The sequence below is a fragment of the Suricata suricatta genome, chromosome X, assembly GCF_006229205.1.
Source record: "Suricata suricatta isolate VVHF042 chromosome X, meerkat_22Aug2017_6uvM2_HiC, whole genome shotgun sequence".
Classification (NCBI taxonomy): domain Eukaryota; kingdom Metazoa; phylum Chordata; class Mammalia; order Carnivora; family Herpestidae; genus Suricata; species Suricata suricatta.
Window position 1 is genome coordinate 56,387,619 of NC_043717.1, and position 20,816 is coordinate 56,408,434.

At 35.5% G+C, this 20,816-nt stretch overlaps 1 protein-coding gene across 2 annotated transcripts in view; it reads right to left on the reverse strand.

Annotated features, from left to right (window-relative positions):
- MAGT1 (magnesium transporter 1) overlaps nucleotides 1-20,816 on the reverse strand; it is a 62,587-nt gene that overhangs the window by 6,255 nt on the left and 35,516 nt on the right. The window contains exons 4-9 of one of the 2 annotated variants that reach the window (XM_029930619.1): nucleotides 16,496-16,636; nucleotides 15,759-15,899; nucleotides 14,931-15,020; nucleotides 14,008-14,071; nucleotides 3,956-4,030; nucleotides 1,419-1,445 (exon numbers count right to left, since the gene is read on the reverse strand). In XM_029930619.1, coding sequence (XP_029786479.1) covers nucleotides 1,419-1,445; nucleotides 3,956-4,030; nucleotides 14,008-14,071; nucleotides 14,931-15,020; nucleotides 15,759-15,899; nucleotides 16,496-16,636 — 538 coding nt within the window. Of the gene's footprint in view, nucleotides 1-1,418; nucleotides 1,510-3,955; nucleotides 4,031-14,007; nucleotides 14,072-14,930; nucleotides 15,021-15,758; nucleotides 15,900-16,495; nucleotides 16,637-20,816 lie in introns of both variants that reach the window. The other variant, XM_029930618.1, reaches the window with a different exon arrangement.

Genomic DNA, 20,816 nt, shown 5'->3' on the forward strand with positions numbered 1-20,816 from the left:
ACTCTTTCCTGCTTTGTCAAAAATTAATTGACCGTACATTTGTGGGCCCAGTTCTGGGTTCTCTATTCTATTCCATTGGTCTATGTGTCTGTTTTTGTGCCAATACCATACTGTCTTGATGATGACAGCTTTGTAGTAGAGGCTAAAGTCTGGGATTGTGATGCCTCCCGTTTTGGTTTTCTTCTTCAATATTACTTTGGCTATTTGGGGTCTTTTGTGGTTCCATACAAATTTTAGGATAGCTTGTTCTAGCTTTGAGAAGAACATTGGTGCAATTTTGATGGAGATTGCATTGCATGTGTGTAGATTGCTTTGGTTACTAATGACATTTTCAATGTTTATTCTTCCGATCCACAATTAGATCTTCTTAAACACTCTTTCTTTTGTTGTTGTTTTTAATTTTTTTTTACTTCTATTTATTTATTTTGAGAGACAGAGTGCAAGCAGGGGAGGGGAAGAGGGAGAGGGAGACACAGAATTCAAAACAGGCTCCAGGCTCTATCAGCACAGAGCCTGACTCAGGGCTTAAACTTACAAATCACGAAATCATGACCTGAGCTGACATCTGATGCTTAACCGACTGAGCTACCCAGGCGCCCAATCATCCGACTCTTGATTTCAGCTCAGGTTATGAACTCACTGTTCATGGGGCTGAGCCCCCATGTTGTTAGCACAGAGCCTGCTTTGGATTCTCTCTCTCCTTCTCTTTCTGCCCCTCTTCCCCATTCATGTGGTTTTTCTCTCTTTCTCAAAATAAATAAAAACTTTAAAAAATCAAAATAATAAAAAAACCTCTGGATTCTAATGAAATGTTCTGTTTATGCCATCTGAAGAGCCTTGAAAAGCAGAGGTGAGAAGTTTAAAAAAAACATTAAAAGATAATTTGCTCCAGTGTGCCTGGGTGGCTCAGTCAGTTGAGCGTCTGACTCTTGATTTTGGCTCAGGTAATGTTCTTGCATTTTGTGGGACTGAACCCTATGTTGGGCTCTGTGCTGACAGCATGGAGCATGATTCAGATTCTCTCCCTCTCTCTCTGCCCCTCGGTTGTTCTCTGTCTCTCTCAAAATAAAAAAATAAATAATAAATAAAATAATAATTTGCTCCTCAAGAGTAAGTAGAGTGTGTGGACAAGGTATAAAATATTCTAATCATAAAGTGTTTTTAGATTTCTAGATTAAATTAGGTGATGTCAGAATAACCCTCAAAGATGTTCCTGAGAAGAGAAATCATATACAATTGTCCATTATACATAATTGTCTTAAGTTCTTTTTTATATTAACATATCTAAGTTAAAGCCTATCTCTGCTTTAGAAGCTTGAATAGTTTTCAGGTAAAGCAAAACAAATATTATAAAGCAACATTAACTCTAATCATTGTTAAGTATAAGTAATCACTATGTAAATATAAAATAACCATACCTATATGGATATCCATGATATTTAGACCTGAAAATAGAGAGCATCCAACTGAAGAATAATACAACGAGTATAATACCAGCCACACACATTACTGGAGAAAAACAAAAGAAGAGTAAAATGAACATATTAAGCATAATAAATAAAAACTGGAGTATAAATTTTCATCTACAAGAGTGAAAAGGAAGGGATATAATTTACTGGTAAATTTCAAATTTCCAAAGTTTTTCATACCCATTCTTTATCTTTAGGATTCTGCCTTACCATTTATTTTCATCCATTACAATATAAAATAGTTCCACGAACACACTTATGAAATTTATTTGTATATAATAATAAATTCCTTTAAAATTTAGTGTTAGAAAGTTCTACTGACAAGAAAAATCACTCACTAAGTTCCTTCTAAACCCTTAAAAGTAGCTTTATTGTATTAAAAATATTGATTTAAAGACATCCGATAACATCATTGTGAAACTCTTACTTGAGAGTACTTTATTCATTTATAGGTAACTACACTGCCTATATAAGGAACTCATTCAACATGGATGCCTAATTTGAATAATGAGAGGAAAAATACCCTGAATCCTAGCCCTAAATTCATAGCTCTTTCCATTATTTTCATATTCTCTGATTTAGCATAGCAGTTAACGACCTTAACACTGGATGCTGGCCCCACAATGCTCAAGTATGATTCCCATAACTGGAGGCTCTTTGAGTCCTGGAAATAACACTGTGGCTAAAAGTCATAGAGGTGGGGACGTGGGAAAGCATGCATGCTACAGCAATGGAAGTTCTAGGGAAACACTTATTGGCCAACACAAAAACAGCTTTTAGTTTTCTTAGGGAACAATTTTTTTTCCGTTTTTAGTTTCACATAATATGATTAGGGGCTACCATGTAAATGTTAAATATTTTTTCTGAGTATTAACACATAATCATTGTGGAAATCTTTTTTATCCAATTAAACACACATACATCTCTCTCTCTCTATATATATAAAATCAATCTGCATATGTTTGTGTTCTACTTTTTTCATGTAACATATCTGAAAGTGTCTAAGCCAGTTTCTGGTAGAAAATAAATGTTAAATAAGTATTTATGTTTATTATTTTATTAGGTTAGAATCTTAGAAGTAGATCAAATTGTGGTTATTTTAAGGTATGTCACCAAAATATTTTATAATTTAAATTCAGGCCACCAGTGTAGTACCCAGAGGGCCTTTTCCCAATAATGAATACTGAGAAAGGTAAGTTTTTAAAAGTCAGGCAATGAAAGGATGTATATTGACTAGATAAAAATTGATACATCTGTTCTGCTTTTGCAATATGTGAAGATTCATTTTAATTCAGAAAAATAAGAATCTTCTAAATCTGAAATTCAATGTCATCATCTTTTTTTCTAGAAGGAAAAATAGACTATATTTAGTGAGGTTAATTTGATAACATTTAACTTTTTAGTCACAAAAGGAAAACTCGCACTTAAAGTTATTTTATGTAAGTAAAATAAAATTACATTGCTGGCATTTCTTTTCAACAAATAACTATGTGTGACTATTTTAATGCATAAAAAGTTCATCCAATCCAATAGAAAAATTTCTAATACTCTAGTAGATAAATGGCAAAAGACAAAAAGACTTTTTAACAGAAGGGAAAACACAAACAGCTAAGAAACATTTAGAAAAATGTTCAACTTTACTAATAACCAACAAATTACAAAATAATATAAAATTTCCCCCTCATCTGACACACACACACTTTTAAAGAGCTTAGCTTAGCTATTGCTGACAAAGTTACTGTGAAACAAGCATTCTCCTTTTTATTTTTGGAAACAAGCATATTTAAATACCACTGGTAAGAATCTAAACTATCAGAACATCAGGGGAAAGAATTTGGCATCATCAATTTAAAACATCAAGAGAATTATAAAATACACACGACCATACAGTCATTCTACTTGTAGGAATCTACCTTAAGAAATTAACGAAATAAGAATAAAGCTTAAAATACTATGATAGCCATTAAAAATATTATAATGAAAGTTAGAAGAAAACTAAATGTTTAGCGAAACCAGAATGGATAAGTAAATTACCACATAAAGTAGAAATTTAAAATTATGTATAGGAAAATATTTACTAGTGAATTGTTTAAGTCCAGTTAAAAAGGAGGGAGGTACAAGATTTAAAATTTCATACACAGAGTTTTAAATATTTTTTTTACAAATGAAAGAAAGTATATTAAACCATTAAAATTTTTAGCTTCTCAATTATGGAATAATGGGTAGCTCTGGCCCCAAATGTTTCATACACTGATTTCCCTTCACATTTTCTCCATTAAGTATATATTACTTTTAAAATAATTAAGAAGTAAAATAACATACTTATATCTAAGAGAGGAAGTGATTAAGAGGACATTCTTTTTTCTGTATTAAAAGCAGAATTATTATATAACATTGTATGCCAACTACACTTTAATAATGTAAAATAAAAATTACATAATAAATAAAGGTATAATTGTTACATTTTGGCATAGGATATAACTTACTCTTTCGCTTTCCAATATCCATGTCAGATGTAGCAGCTTCACACAAGAGTACCATCCCTAAGGTAACCCCACCATCTTAGAAATATTGTTTAAGGAGAAATTCATACAGACATAATAGACATACTACTTTAATATTCTTTCATGAAGAAAATTATAATGAGCATATATATCTTCAAATTTCAATTATAAAAAGCTAACTAAAACAGGTAAACTTGTATCTATATAGAATGACAATTATCTACTATGAAGATATAATAATAAAAATATTAAGGTTGGAAAATTATTTCATTTGCACAAATAAAAATTAATACTTTCAATGAATGTCCCACTATAACTCACAAATGAAATATGAGTTTTCCTGACATGATACTTTGATATAACCTTCCTGGACATTTTGGCAACTATTGCTCCATCCTCGTATACATTTTATTTTTTATTTTTCAAAAATGGTTATTTATTTTGAAAGAGAGAGAAAGAACTTGAGCAGAATTGAGGCAGACAGAGAGGATCCCAAGCAGGCTCCATGCTGCCAGCGCAGAGCCCAATGCAGGGCTCAGTCTTATGAACCCAGAGATCATGACCTGAGCCAAAATGAAGAGTCAGACATTCAACCAACTGAGCCACCCAGGCGCCCCCAACCTTGTATACATTTTAAAACATTAAAGGCTATAATAAAGGCTATTTAGCCACCCTCCAAAAATGAACATACTTAAACTGTACACCATTTGGAGAAAAGCAACTAATTTTTATTTGAAAAATAACTTTTCAAAAATTCTACAGAATTTCACAATTAACCTTTAAAGCACAAATTACTACTAACCTGAGTTTGACGTATTCTAATAAAAAAATCCTATATGTCATCACCTCAATTAAAAAAGATTTTTAAAATATTTATTATTTTTTTAATGTTTTATTTATTTTTGATACAGAGACAGAACATGAGAGGGGGAGGGGCAGAGAGAGAAGGAGACATAGAACCGAAAGCAGGCTCCAGGCTCTGAGCTAGCTGTCAGCACAGAGCCTGACGGGGGGGCTCGAACCCACGAACATGAGATCTGACCTGAGCCGAAGTCGGAGGCTTAACCGACTGAGCCACCCACATGCCCTATATTTATTTATTTTTGAGAGACAGAGTAAGACAGAGTGTGAACAGCAGAGGGCAGAGAGAGAAGGAGACATAGAATCTGAAGCAGGGTCCAGGCTCTGAGGAAGCATTTAGCAAAGAACCCGAAGTAGAGCTCGAACCCATGAACTGTGGGATCATGACCCGAGCCGAAGTTGAACACTTTACCAACTAAGGGACCCAGGCGCCCCTCACCACCCCACCTCAATTTTAACCAGCTCAATATGGATGCTACATAAATACAAAATATACCACTCGTGAAAATAGGTTACATATGGGATGGTTAATTACTAAAATAAGCAACATTGAATTTTAAAACAAACATAACATGTTCTAGTAGAAAAGAGAGATTTGCCCTGCAGTTTGGTAAATACAGACAGCAGTTAAAGGTGCCCAAATCACTGAAGTCATGATCTCAGGGTTCATGGGTTCAAGCCCCGTGTCAGGCTTTGGGCTGACAGCTCAGAGCCTGGAGCCTGCTTTGGATTCTGTGTCTCCCTCACTCTGCCCCTTCCCCACTCATGCTGTCTCTCTCAAAAAATATTAAACATTGAATTTAAAAAAGAAAAAAAGCCGTATCAGGGGTGCCTGGGTGGGTCAGTTAGTTAAGCAGTCCACTCTTTATTTCAGCTCAGGTCATGAGCTTATAGTTTCATGAGTCTGAACCCCATGTGGGGCTCCATGCTGATTGCTCAAAGCCTGCTTGGGATTCTCTCCCACCCCACTCCACCCCCACTAGTTCTCTCTCTTAAAACAAATCAACTTTAAAAATGCCCAAATCAATTACGTATACACACATACACATTGTAGGCTACAATATGTGGGTATGATTAGGCAGAAAGGGGAAAATAGGTGTTCAGTGAAAGCCTGAATTTAGGCTCTACAGTTTGTCTATTCATCCCTTCACTACAGTCTTGCACTCTCTCTTTCATCAGTAGGCTCTTTTTTAGGCATGATGCCCATTCATCATGCTTTTAGTTGCTTAGACAAGTTGTATTCTCCAATGAGTTTTTTTCTTACTGAAGTTCTTTATACCCAGATTCATGTAAAGACTGATCATTTCTATAGGCTTTGGTTATGAGGCACTCCTGATTAGTAGTTGAGACTTTTGCTCTTGGAATGGTTTGTTTTGTATCATGGTCTGTTTTCTTTTAATAAACTTTCCATTTTGCAATATACCACCAAGGTCTTAGTGTGCTGTTCTCAGTTATCAAGAGCTGTGATGTACTTCCATATGTATTGATTCATTTCATTTATTGGCTCTTTAAACCTACTGAGACTGCCTACTATATGGCAGATGCTACTAGTTCTTGGGAGTTAAAGAGTTGGACAAAATAGAGACCCTTCCTAGGACAAGTTTACACTCTAGTGGGGGATGTAAGTGATGAAACAAATAGTAAATAATTATCTAATCATGATTATATGGGAGAATTGAATAGAAATTAGAGAAAGTAGTATTCTATAATATACAAGAACTAGGCTATAAAATGAGCTCAAAGTGGGGCACCTGGGTGGCTCCATTGGTTAAGCATCCAACTTTGGCTCAGGTCATGATCTCGTGGTTCATGCCTTTGAGCCCTGTATTGGGCTCTGTGCTGACAGCTCAGAGCCTGAAGCCTGCTTCTGACTCTGTGTCTACCTCTCTCTCTCTCTCTCTGTCCCCCCTACTCATGCTCTGTTTCTCTCTCTTAAAAATAAACATTAAAAAAATTTTAAAGAGCTAGCAGAATTTAAGTATACTTTATATGATGAAGGCAAAGACATTTGCATAAAATAAGTCATAATTACAAAATTGTGGGAAAATGTTTAAATCATGTACTTTGAATTATTATTGTCCAAGGTAATTAAACAATGACACAATTTCGTTGCCTATGGCATTAGCAGTTTAAAAAAGTGAGAATACAGGGGCACCTGGGTGGCTTGATTGGTTATGTGTCTGACTTGGGCTCAGGTCAAGATCTCACAGTTCATGAGTTTGAGCCTCATGTCAGGCTCTGTGTTGACATCTCAGAGCCTGGAGCCTGCTTTGGAGTCTTTTTCCCTCTCTCTCTCTGCCCCTCCCCAACTTGTGTACATGCTAACGCACGTTCTCCCTCCCTCCCTCCCTCTCTCAGAAATAATAAATGAATAAACTTTAAAGAAAAATGGTGAGAATACATAATGATACTTAGAACTTCCAGGGCTATCAGTGCATATATTCTGCCAGCAATCTTCCTTCCCTTTTTTCAGCAAAACTCTTTCAGAAAACAATTTAGACAAAACATCAATAGAAAGATTTGTACACTTTGCTCCAAATCTTACTTCTGGGAATTTGGAGATATACCAAATTATTTTATTTTTATTTTTTAATGTTTATTTTTGAGAGAGTGAGATAGTGAGCGAGTGAGCACAGGGGAGGAGCAAAGAGAGAGGGAGACACAGAATACAAAGCAGGCTCCAGGCTCAGAGTTGTCAGCACAGAGCCCAACATGGGGCTCAAACTCACAAACCATGAGATCATGACCTGAGCCGAAGTCGGACACTTAACTGACTAGCCATCCAGATGCCCCTGCCAAATTATTTTTATATCTAAGTAAACACTCTTTGCAATGTTCAACAATAGAATAACTGAATTATGATATATACATTATATAAACGTTAAGAATGACCACAATTTTTCCTTGCCTGTATTTTCTTATTTCTCTGTAATTCTCATGCAATGTTTGTACTATAAAGGCCATACAATGATAGAGAAAATGCTTGTGATATATTAAACAAAACTGCATACAAAGTAGGTCTATAACTACAAAAAAGGGAGCACCCCCTCAAAGAAATACAAATAAGCAAAGAATCCAAGAGAATATGCAAAAATAAACTTGGATTTTAATATTAGGGTTTAAGATCATGGATGAAAAATTTCTAATCTTCTGTTTTATTTTTTTAAATTCAAATATATTTAATGTATAATTCCATTTGTGTAAAGTTAAAAATTAAGCAAAACTAATCCATACTATTGGCAGTCAGGATAGTAGTTACCTTTGGGTGGGAGGCAGCAATCTGGAAGGGCTGATGAGATGGGGGAGGCTTTGGATTGTGAGTAAAACTTTATTTCACCAACTGGGTGTTGGTTACACAGTTGGGTTCATTTTGTGAAAATTTATCAAACTGTACACTGCACTTATGAATTGTGAGCATTTCTGGATTAACATAATAATTCAAATTAAAAAGTTTAAAATACAATTTTAAAAGTTGCTTTTAGTAGTCAATTCACATAGTTTCTTTATTAATCATGTAGTAAATTATAAAATATTAAAATAATGATAAATATGTGGATATTTTCCAAACTCATAATTACTAGTTAGTAGTAGTCTCATTCTGATAGTTCTTATCACATGGTAACTTCAGTTTTGAGTCTTTAGGCTTTGTGTTCATAAAAATATAAGAGATGTTCAGTCTTCCATAAAATCCCCTACTGCTAACAAAATTAAATAGCTTCATTCATTGTCTTACCCTCACACTACCACACCGTATTTAAGGTACTGTCTTGTAATCTGTACACATCTGTTTGTCCCAGTACTGCTAGCTCCTTAGATAAATCATGCATTTACAATATTTAGCAAAGTAATTGCTCAGAAAATATCACTCAACCATTCCTAACCACTACCAAAAGAGCTAAAACAAATTCAGGGAAAAATAAATATCATAATGAAAAATATTTTCTCATTTTGCATTCTATTAACCAAAGTTGTAAGAAATGCTGTATTTCCAAATAGAAACTATTGGGACTTCATCCAAATAAAAAGCTTCTACACAGTGAAGCAAATAATAAACAAAACTAAAAGGCAACCTACAGAATGGGAGAAGATACTTGCAAATGACATACCTGATAAAGGGTTAATATCCAAAACATATTAAGAACTTATAAAACTCAACGCCCAAAAAACAAATAATTCTGTTAAAAACTGGACAGAAGACATGAATAGACATTTATCCAAAGATGATGTACAGATGGCTAACAGACACACGAATAGATGCTCAATTTCACTATCAGGGAAATACAAATCACAACCATGATGAGATACCACCTCACACCAGTCAGAGTGGGTAAAATTAACAACACAGGAAACAACAGGTGTTGGCAAGGATGTGGAGAAAGGGGAAGCCTCTTACACTCTTGGTAGGAATGCAAACCAGTGCAGCCACTACGGAAAACAGTATGGAGGTTCTTCAAAAAGTTAAAAATGGAACTACCCTATGATCCAGCAATTATAGTACTAGGAATTTACCAAAAGAATACAAAAATACAAATTCAAAGGGATACACGCCACCCAATGTTTATAGCAGCATTATCAACAATAGCCAAATTGTGGAAAGAGCTCAAATGCCCATCAACTGATGAATGGATAAAAAAGATGTGATAGAAGAGAGACATGCACACATACAATAGAATATTACTCAGCCATAAAAAAGGAATGAAATCTTACCCTTTGCAGTGATGTGGATGGAGCTAGAAGAAGGTATTATACTAAGCAAAATAAGTCAGAGAAAGATAAATACCTCATGATTTCACTCATGTGTGTAATTTAAGAAACAAAACGAATGAACATAAAGGGGGGGAAATGAGAGGCAAACCAAGAAACAGACTCTAAACTATAGAGAGCAAATTGATGGTTACCAGAGGGAGGTGGGTGGGGGAATGGGTTAAACAGGTGATGGGGATTAAGGAGGGCACTTGTGATGAACATCCAGTGTTGTATGTAATTGTTGAGTTACTAAATTCTACAGCTGAAACTAACCTTACACTTTATGTTAACTAACTAGAATTTAAATAAAAACTTGGAAAGGAAAAAAAATGCTATCTTTCAACAGGCTTGCAATCTGTTCCAAATGTACGTGAAACTTTAAGTTATGTTTAACTTTCAGGCAGAAGAAAAAAGTAAGAATATTCCTATTTCTTTTTTTTTAAATTTATTTTCGAGAAACAGAGAGAGACAGCATGAGCAGGGGAGGGTCAGAGAGAGGGAGAGACACAGAATCTGAAGCAGGCTCCAGGCTCTGAGCTAGCTGTCTGCACAGAGCTCGACGCAAGCCTCGAACACATGAACTGTGAGATCATGACTTAAGCCGAAGCTTAACTGACTGAGCCACCCAGGCGCACCAGAACATTCTGATTTCTTAAATTTCTTTTATAATTATACTTAAAAATTTAAGACAAACTTAGGAGAGAAGAATTTTTACAATCCTACAATGTTAAGGAGACCACAATTAACATTCAGGTTCTACTAGAAAGAATGACATGGTTCATAGACCCGGCTCTCAAGTTGAAAGCCATGGATGGAGAAGATGGAGAAAATGGGAGAAAAACAATACTGAAGAGACAGTAAGTAAAACATTTTGCAAAATGAATGAAGGGTACTGACCCAAAGATTGAGGAAGTTCTGCAACCCAGAAAACAGGAAAAATACAAATAAAAACATTAGGAAAAAAGTCTTAACATCCATCGGAGAAAAAGACACACTGCCTTCAAAGAATAATAGTATGAATTAAATTGGACTTTTTCACAGAAACTACAGAAGTAAAAGACAATGAAATAACATTTCCAAAATGCTTAAAGAAATCTAGAAATCTATACCTGTAAAATACCCTTCAACAATGAAGGAGAAATAAAAGTTCTTTTGGGAAAAAAGTTAGGACAAAGCTAGAACACTAACAAACCACAAATCACTTAATATTTTATAACTTTATCTGCCATTTTGCTACACTATTCAATTTCAAAATATCATTACTTGAGTCTACTTTGAGACACTGAAAAATTTCCAATGTATAGTAATTTGTTAATGTACCAAACCATAAATTAGCATTTTCAAATTAAATTTTCAAATAATTTGAAATAAGACAGAATGACAAACTTGTATCATCTCTTATATGTGGAATCTAAAAGTAAACAAATTGCAAATACACACACGCATGCAAGCATTCATAGCTACAGAGAACAGACTGGTGGTTATCAGAGAAGGACAGTAAGGGGTGGGAAAAATGTGTGAACATTTTTAGCTTAACTAAATAGAGTACAAAATAAATATTAGGGTTTGAAAGAAACATGGTTTGGATCATATTTTCTTTGCGATCTTCTTTCTCATAAGGAATATGTGTTTATTAAAAAACATTTTTTTAATGGTGCACCTGGGTGGCTCAGTCAGTTAAGCATCTGACTTTGGCTCAGGTCATGATCTCACGGTTCGTGGGTTCGTGTCCTGTGTCGGGCTCTGTGCTGACAGCTAGCTCAGAGCCTGGAATCTGTCTTCCAATTCCATGTCTCCCTCTCTCTCAGACCCTCTCCTGCTCCCTCTGTCTTTCTCTGACTCTCAAAAATAAATAAAAAGCATTAAAAATTTTTTTAAAGGAATGGGTGTTTATTATTCATTTTTTAGCTCACCATTCCATGGCTAAACAGATGAACTTTCTTGGCTCTCTGCTGGATTTTAACTGGTTTTATTTATTTATTTTTGAGAGAGAGAGAGAGAGAGAGAGAGAGAGAGAGAGAGAGAGAGAGAGAGCATGAGCAGGGGAGGGTCAGAGAGAGAGGGAGATACAGAATCTGAAGCAGGCTCCAGGCTCTGAGTTAGCTGTCAGCACAGAGCCTGATGCAGGGCTCGAACCCACGAATGGTGAGATCATCACCTGAGCCAAAGTTGGACACTTAACCAACTGAGCCACCCAGGCACCCCTGTGCTGGATTTTAAGCAGTAGATTTGTTATCCATATAATACATGAACACTGTTTTGAGAAAATATCATATTCCAAATGTCCTTCAGTTAAAACCAAAAGCTTAAATTTTTACCAGAATGTTTCCCTTCAAGTATCTCTATTAAACCACTGATATAGTAAAATGAAATGGGGAAAGATTCACAAAGATTTACTAAAAGGGATATTTCCAAGGGTTCTGATTTTTTTCTTTAATACTTATTTGTATTTTCTAAATTTCCTTTAATTGTATTGCTTTTATAAGCAGAAAACACATTTTTAAGGGATAAGATTACTCATATTGATTGTAATCACCTTCAAATTTCTTTTTTTTTAAATCTCCAGCACTTTCTGACCCTCCAGGCCTGCGCCCACTCGTGCAGCCCGCCCTCCTTCCCTCCCCCTCACCTTCAAGTTTCTTAAGCAGTTCTTAGATAGTATAATTCACTGTCAACAGAGTAAGTATTGAACTAGATGACCTGTAAGTTATTTAGATTATGAGTGAGAAACTAGGGGAAATGACCTTACCATCAAGCCACTGGGCAGTTTTCTGTAACAGCCTGGGCTACAACTGATTCCAATATGTCAATGTCAGGACCCCTTGGCCAAGAACCACGACTCTAGGAACATTACATTTGTTTACCTTGTTGATTTGTTCTGCAGAGTCACTGCTTATACATTCATGATCTGGGGGTAAACTGTGATCAGTAATACTATGAAATTTAGACTCACTTGTCTGGTGTCACTGTTAAGACTGCAATTTTCAGATGTGAGAAAGAAAAAATGTGCCCTGCCATTCAAAAGAATGAAACAACACACAAAAAGCAGCTACAAAGTTCACAGGAAATATTTCTACTTAGGATATGCTGCAGCTGTCAAAATGACCTCTGCCTTTGAGTAACTACTGTTTTCTTACTCAATGATGAACACTGTTCTCTAAAATCATAGACCGATTCAAATTATATCACTAAGAAGGTAACAATCTGGGGCACCTGGGTGGCTCAGTTGGTTAAGCGTCCGACTTCGGCTCAGGTCATGATCTCACAGTCCATGGGATTGAGCTTGGCGTCAGGCTAAGTGCTGACAGCTCAGAGCCTGGAGCCCCCTTCGGATTCTGTGTCTCTCCTTCTCTCTGCCCCTCCCCCACTCACTCTCTGTCTCTCAAAAATAAAATAAAAAAGACAAATAAAAAAAAGAAGGTAACAATCTATTCTTGCCTGGAGGATCAAAGTCACTAAATGTACGATTTCTTCTTTGATTTCACAGAGAGAGAGAGAGAGAGAGAGAGAGAAAGAGAGACAGCACACACAAGTGAGGAATGAGGGGCAGAGAGAGAAAGAGAATCTTAAGCAGGTTCCATGCTCAGCACAGAGCCTGACATGGGACTTGATCCCAAGACCCTGGGATCATGACCTGAGCTGAATTCAAGAGTCGGACTCTTAACCAACTGAGCCATCTAGGCGCCCTAATGTACAATTTCTAAGTAGCCTCAATTTACAACTAAATAAAGCTTCAAATAGTTTGTGAAGACAAACTCCCACATTTACCTGAACTCTGTATAGTTTCCAGGAAACAGAACCCTGTGTTCAGTCCACAGTCCAAACTTGATACTGATCCCTTCACACTTAGCTTGGCTTTGCTTTAAGTTTATCAAAACATTACTTCATTTACATTTCACCTATGCTTCACCCTTCCTTCAAATTTTATAATAAACTCTATCTTTCCTTAGGTAAGATGTCCCATGATTCTTCTGATGTGCAGTCCTCCTTGAATCAATGATCAATAAACCTGGCTTTATCAGACTGGTTTGTCTCTGCTGGTCTTTACCAGATTAGGCCAAGATAGATGGCACAGAAATATGATTCCAATGATACTAAAACTTGCACTAGTAACAGAGCAGCCTCGGGGCGCCTGGGTGGCTCAGTCAGTTAAGCGTCTAGCTCTTGATGTTGGCTTGGGTCATGGTTTCACGGTTCATGAGTTCAAGGCGCATGTCGGGCTCTTAAATGACAGTGCAGAAACTGCTTGGGATTCTTTCTCTCCCCCTCCCTCTCTGTTCCTCTCCCAATTGTCCTTTCTCTCTCAAAATAAATTTTAAAAACTTAAAAACAAAGAGAGTAGCCTCAACCAAACACTGTAGAGAAAATACTAGAATGTGAGTAAACAGACAAAATGCAGCACCAAGGACTTATTTTAAAGAGGATACTAAACAGAAGAACAATATGTGTTTCAGCTACAAACTGGGCTTGGCTGCTTCCATGGATGTAATTCTGGGAGGAAAAAAGACAAAATTAAATCTTTAAACATACATTAACTTTTGGTATTCTAATACTAATATGGGCTATTTTCAAACCTTATGAAATTATTAATTCACCTGATGTATATCAACACTGGATCTGTGGTATTCATCAATAAATAAGTTGGACAAAAATAAACACTATTTCTGTGTTTTTATTCATTTGCCTTTTCACTGTATTCATACTATGTTTTCAACAGAACATATGAGAAAACTAGTATTTCAGTATATAAGATGATGAGATACAATTATATAAACTTCATAAAGACAAAGATTATCTTGTTTATCATTATAATACTTAACATAGTGCCTAGAAACAGTACATGCACAAGTACTTGATTAATTATTCTATTTAGTTCAAGTCTGACTTTCAAAGTCAGCATAGTCAAAAGGACTCACCAAGTGGGATAAGGAACTTTTCACTTTTTTGGGGAGGGGGGGACTTTCCGTTTTTAAGAGAACTTTTTAGTAATGAAAGCTCATTATCAGAGAGATTAAAAACTAAAAACTAAAATCTAGTTCCTTCATATCCTGGCAATGGTATCACAAAATAATTAAGGTTAAGTTTGGAGGGGTGCCTGGGTGGCTCAGTCAGCTAAGCCTCCAACTTCGGCTCAGGTCAGATCCCATGTTCGTGGGTTTGAGCCCCACGTCAGGCTCTGTGCTGACAGCTAGCTCAGAGCCTGGAGCCTGCTTCCGGTTCTGTATCTCCTCTCTCTGCCCCTCCCCCTCTCATGCTCTGTCTCTCTCTGTATCAAAAATAAATAAAACATTAAAAAAAATTTTTTTTAATGTTAAGTTTGGAATAGAAAGAAATTCTAGACTTCTCTTACCACGTGTCCTGTGTGGGGATTCTTATGAGCATATGGTGGTCCTCTTATATGGTTCCACATTTGACCAGATGTCATAGCAAGCACAAAACACTAGGAAACAAAAAATAATGAAATATTTATAAAACATGGGGAGCTGCTTCCATTCTGATTAATAGGTTTATGAAAAGTGTGTCTGCTCAAGTAATATGTGAACAAAAAATTTTTTACAAAATTTTTTTCAGATAAATGATTTTTTTACTAAGGCGCTTGTATTTCACAAGAACCAATAATATTTACTCTGAAAGGAAAACCCCATTTTAAAATTATAAATAAGCTGACACAAGTTTCAAAATTGAAAACTGAAACGTCTTTTAGAATATTTTTAAAAGGGGGCACTTGGGTGGCTCAGTTTCGTTGAGCGTCTTGCTCTTTGTTTTGGCTCAGGTCATGATCTCACAGTTCAGGAATTCGAGCTGCACATCCGCAGCACAGAGCCTGCTTGGGATTCTTTCTCTCTTTCCTTCTTTCATTCTCTTCCCCTCTCTCTGCCCCTCCCCTGCTTGTTCTTTCTCTCTCTCTCAAATAAACATTAAAACAATTTTTTAATACAAAAGAAAAAATTTAAAAAAGTATTTTCAAAAGAACTGCATATTTTCTTAGGGGTCAAAAAAACTGAGTACGAGTTCCTCCAAACCGTGGCCGTCCTAATGAAATAATGGAGGAGAGAAACTGATTTTAAGGCATGAAATAAAAACATATAAAATCCCTTCTCACAGGTAAGAAATAAACTTAACGCTACCTAACAATTAAATATTGTATGCAAACAATTTTTGTTCTAAATTCACTTACCAAAGCTGCAAAAGCCCATCCAGTCTTATTAAAGAGAAATTCCATATTGCTTCTTCGAAGATATACAAGTCCACCAATAACAGCCAAAAGCAATCCCAACATAAGAGGACCAGCATAATTTGGGGGTCTAATTACTCTAATCTAATAGAAAGGAAAGAAAAAATGTTTTAAAGTCTGAAATTCATTTCTTAATTATATAGGCCAAACTGATTTGAAATGAAAGCAATAAAAATTAGTGTGGTTACTGTTGTGATGAGCACTGGGTGTTGTATGGAAGTGGTGAATCATATTTTACATGTGAAGCTAATATTATACTGTATTTTAACTAACTGTATGTTAATAAAAGTTTTCTTTAAATTATTTTAAATTCTTTCAGGAAAAATTATACTTTTTTCTTTTCATCCTAATCAAAATAGTCTACAGTGTATCCTAAAATGGGATGGCATAAGTACAACATTCTGTTTACAACATAAAATCTTTTATATTAAGATGTATTTGCCAAGTATCACTAGACTGTCCATGGGCTTAATAAGGTCAAAGGAGTGGTTTCTATACTGAATTCAATAAGGTAGTAGAAGATGTTTTATAATTTCAGTCTTTCATCAGGATGATTCTTTTAAATGCTATTTATGAATGGGCTACAGAACTATTACCACCTCAGTGATATGGGGAGGAAACCAATTAGGACTTCCCAGTTAGCCTTGAAAAGCAACTTTCTACAAAGTAGAGAAACTTACATTGACATCAGTTCTGTCAGCAATCCACCGGGCAATCTGTTCAGCTGAAAAACCACGCACCTGCAACTCATATGTATCACCTCGTTTGGGTTTCCCTTTTGCAGGAAAGTTGATGAAAGTTGGAGCTGAATTCATGTTTAGCTGAATAAAAAGAAGTGCATGAAAATAAGGTATCAAAAAAAATCTTAACAGCAAATATTATCTTGAAATTTAGACATCTTAAGGAAAGTGGTAAGTAGTAGTCAGGATTCAAATACAAGCCTGCTTGTGACCTTAATTAGTACACTTTACTGACCAAATACTAATTCCTAGCTAAGAAGCCTATACTTTACTACTTTAGAATGGAAAATCTCATATATCACAAACATTTTAATCTGTTCAGAAATTATGCAAAAGAATACATTTTTGAGAACTAAAATTGCCTTATGTACCTGAACTAAGCTCCAAATAGAGTACATTCTCAATCTAGAGAAAACAAGACCGTGTTCTAAAACTGCAATGAAATACATACATAACACTGCAGTGAAAACCAATACAAAATGGTAGTCATATGCAGAAACTGTTAATTCTAAAAGGCTCATAAATGTTTCCTGATAAGCATCACATTTTTCTATTCTCTATAATGAGACCATGGTATGCTTAAAGAAGACAACATTGGAATTGCTGAAGTAAAGAAACCATGACTGACTCATCTGGATTATGTATTTCCTGACTTTGATATAACTGTACTTGTGGAAAGTACAATGTGTGGAAAGTACAAAATCTAAGTAACCTGCAAACATTCAGGTCCTTTCAACGGGTAATCCAATAATGGAGATTAGTTTCTATAAGACAATTATAATTTAGAGACATCAGCCAAATAAACAATCCAACTCCCTTGCTTTGATTCTATACTCACAACAGAACCCCCTAATAGTAATTTTTTTAGACTTCGCCATAAGGAAGAAAAGTATAGTGATTAATGGACATGGTTATTTTGACCTCCTTGGCAGTAAAATACGGCAAATTAATGAATTAATAGATTAGTCCTTTATTTACCAACATCCATGGAGTTTTAGTTTGGTGAGTGTGCACAGTCTCCAGAACTGGATAAATTCTGGCTACATTGTTAAAATTCAGTTTCTGTATTTGAAAAACTAAATACCTGTCGGACCTGAGTGGCTCTGTCAGTTAAGCGTCCGACTTGGGCTCAGGTCACGATCTCACAGGTGGTGAGTTCAAGCCCACCTTCAGGCTCTGTGCTGACAGCTCAGACCCTGGAGCCTGCTTCAGATTCTGTATTTCCTTCTCTCTCTCTCTCTCTCTGCCCTCCCCCCTCTCAAATAAACAAACATTTTTAAAAAATTGAAAATCTGAGAACCAGACCCTGGACAGTTTTCACTCCATCAAACTGCTGCCCCAATTTTAGGCCAAATTCTTTTTAAATTTTATGTATGTATGTATGTATGTATGTATGTATGTATGTAATCTCTACAACCAACATGGGGCTCGAACTCATGACCCTGAGATCAAGAGTTGCATACTCTTCCAACTGAGCCAGTCAGGTACCCCTAGGCCAAAATATTCAATATTTAACTATATCACTTTTGGATTTATAAAAAAATGTATAAAAATACAGGTAATGTATGAATCCATTTCCTTTATGAAGCTAAAAAAAAGTTTACAGGGTTATAAGGACCAACAATTCCAGCAGCCACTATTATTATTTATAACCTTCTGAATTTATTCGTATACATGTGTATACCAACAGCAAACACAAATGTTGCTTTGTGTCTGCTTTAACACAAATGGTATATTAACTATAATATTCTGCAATTTGCTTTTTACATGCAGCCATGTTTGAGGGATCTATGCATGATAGTACATATATATCAACCTCATTCTTTTTTTAAAGTTTATTTATTTTGAGAGGGAGAAATTAAGAGCATGAATGGAGGGGGGAGCAGAGAGAGAGGGAGAGAGAGAGAATCCAAGCAGGCTCTGTGCTGTCAGCACAGAGTCCGATGTGGGACTTTAACTCACAAATTATGAAACCATGACCTGAGCTGAAAATGAGTGCCTTTCAACCTCACTCTTATTATTAAGTAACTATGCTATTGTTAAACTTTTAGTATTTTTCCCAACTATACATAATGTTTCAATGAACTGCCATATACATATCTCCCTGTATACTTGTGAGAGGTTTTCTATAGAAATGGACTTGTTAGGTCACAGGGTAGAAACATTTTAAATTAAATTGGATAGAGTCCATTTGCTTTCCAATATAGCTCTACCAATTTATACTTTTACCCATCAATGAGGGAAGGTATCTATTTCTACAAATTCTTGTCAAAAGCTCATATAATAGGTAAATATTATACATAACCATTCTTGTAACTTGTATTTCCATAATTAGTAGTATAACATCTTTATGCCAAATCAGCTCTTTTAAAATATCTTGTAGGCCAAAGACACAATCAACAGAGTGAAAAGGCAATCTATGGAATGGAAGAAAATATCTGCAAATCATATATATGTTAAAAGGTCAATATCTACAATGTATAAAAAACTACAAGTCAACAACAAAAAACCCAAACAGTTTAAAAACTGGGTAAAGAAAAAAAAACTGGGCACAGTATGTGAACAGACATTTGTCCAAAAAAGAGAAACAACTGGGCAACAAACACATGAAAAAAATGCTCTACATCACTAATAATTAGGGAAATACAAATCAAAACTATAATGAAACTATACCAATTAGAATGGCTACTACCAAACAAACAAACAAAAAAACCCCCAAAAAAACTAGAAAATAAGCATTGATGAGGCTGTAAAGAAACTGGAACCCCTGTGTGTACTGCTGGTGGGAGCACAAAATGGTGCCGTCACTATGGAAAACAGTATGAAGGTTCCAAAAGAAAACTAAAAATAGAACTACCATATAATATAGGAATTTCAATTCTAGGTGTATATATCTAAAATAATTGAAATCAGGGTCTCGAAGAGATATTTGTACACTTACGTTCACAGTGGCATTATTCACAATAGCCAAAAGATGGAAACGACTCAAGTGTCCATCAACAGATTAATGCATAAATAAAATGTGCTATATACATACAATGGAACATTAACCTCAAAAAAGAAAAAAATTCTGACACATGCTACAACATGCATAAACTCTGAGGACATAATGCTGGGTCAAATACAGCTTGACACAAAAAGACAAATACTATATGATTACATTTATGTGAGGTACCTACAATAGTCAAATTCATAGAGACCAAAAGTAGAAAGAACAGTAGTTGCCAGGGGCTGGGTGAAGAGGGAATGGGGAATTATTTAATATGTAAAGAATTTCAGTTTTGCAAAATGAAAAGACTTCTGGAGATTGGCTGCACAATAATGTGTGTTATTTAATACTACTGAACAGCATATTTAAGAGTGGTAAAGATAGTACATTATATGTTATATATTTTCTCACTTATAGTAGCATGTGACACTATTTGGAGAAAGATTTGAATTTCTTCCGCAGATGGACATACTACTACTCTTATAACACTAATTCTAAATATACCCCTAAAATGAGCATCAAAAATATAATAATAAAAAAATAAAATGGGCATAGATATGAAAAGCTATTTGATGTAAAAGAAAGTTTTGTATTTTTACAAAGTACAAACAAAAATTCTTTATGTATATTGTTAAAATAAGTGGAATTTTTGGGCGCCTGGGTGGCTCAGTCAGTTAAGTGTCTGACTTCGACTCAGGTCACAATCTCATGGTCCATAGGTTTGAGTCCCGCGTCGGGCTCTGTACTGACAGTTCAGAGCCTGGAGTCTGCTTTGGATTCTGTGTCTCCCTCTCTCTCTGCCCCTCCCCTGCTCACGCTGTCTCTGTCTCTCAAAATAAAGACATAAAAACTAAAATAAAATAAAATAAAATGGAATTAAAATTTTAATTTCTAAAACAATCCCAGCTTGAATAGTAGATATTCAGAAAGCAATTTCTTATTTTAAAAAATTTTAAAAATAGTTTATTGTAAAATTGGTTTCCGTATAACACCCAGTGCTCTTCCACAAGTGCCCTCCTCCATTGCCACCCCCCTCCCCCTCCCCCTTCAACCCTTGGTTCCTTTTCAGCATTCAATAGTCTCTCAGGTTTTGGGTCCCTCTCTCTCTCCAACTCTTTCCCCCTTCCCCTCCCCATGGTCCTACATTAGGTTTCTCCTGTTCTCCTGTTAGACCTATGAGTGCAAACATATGGTATCTGTCCTTCTCAGCCTCACTTATTTCGCTTAGCATGACACCCTTGAGGTCCATCCACTTTGCTACAAATGGCCAGA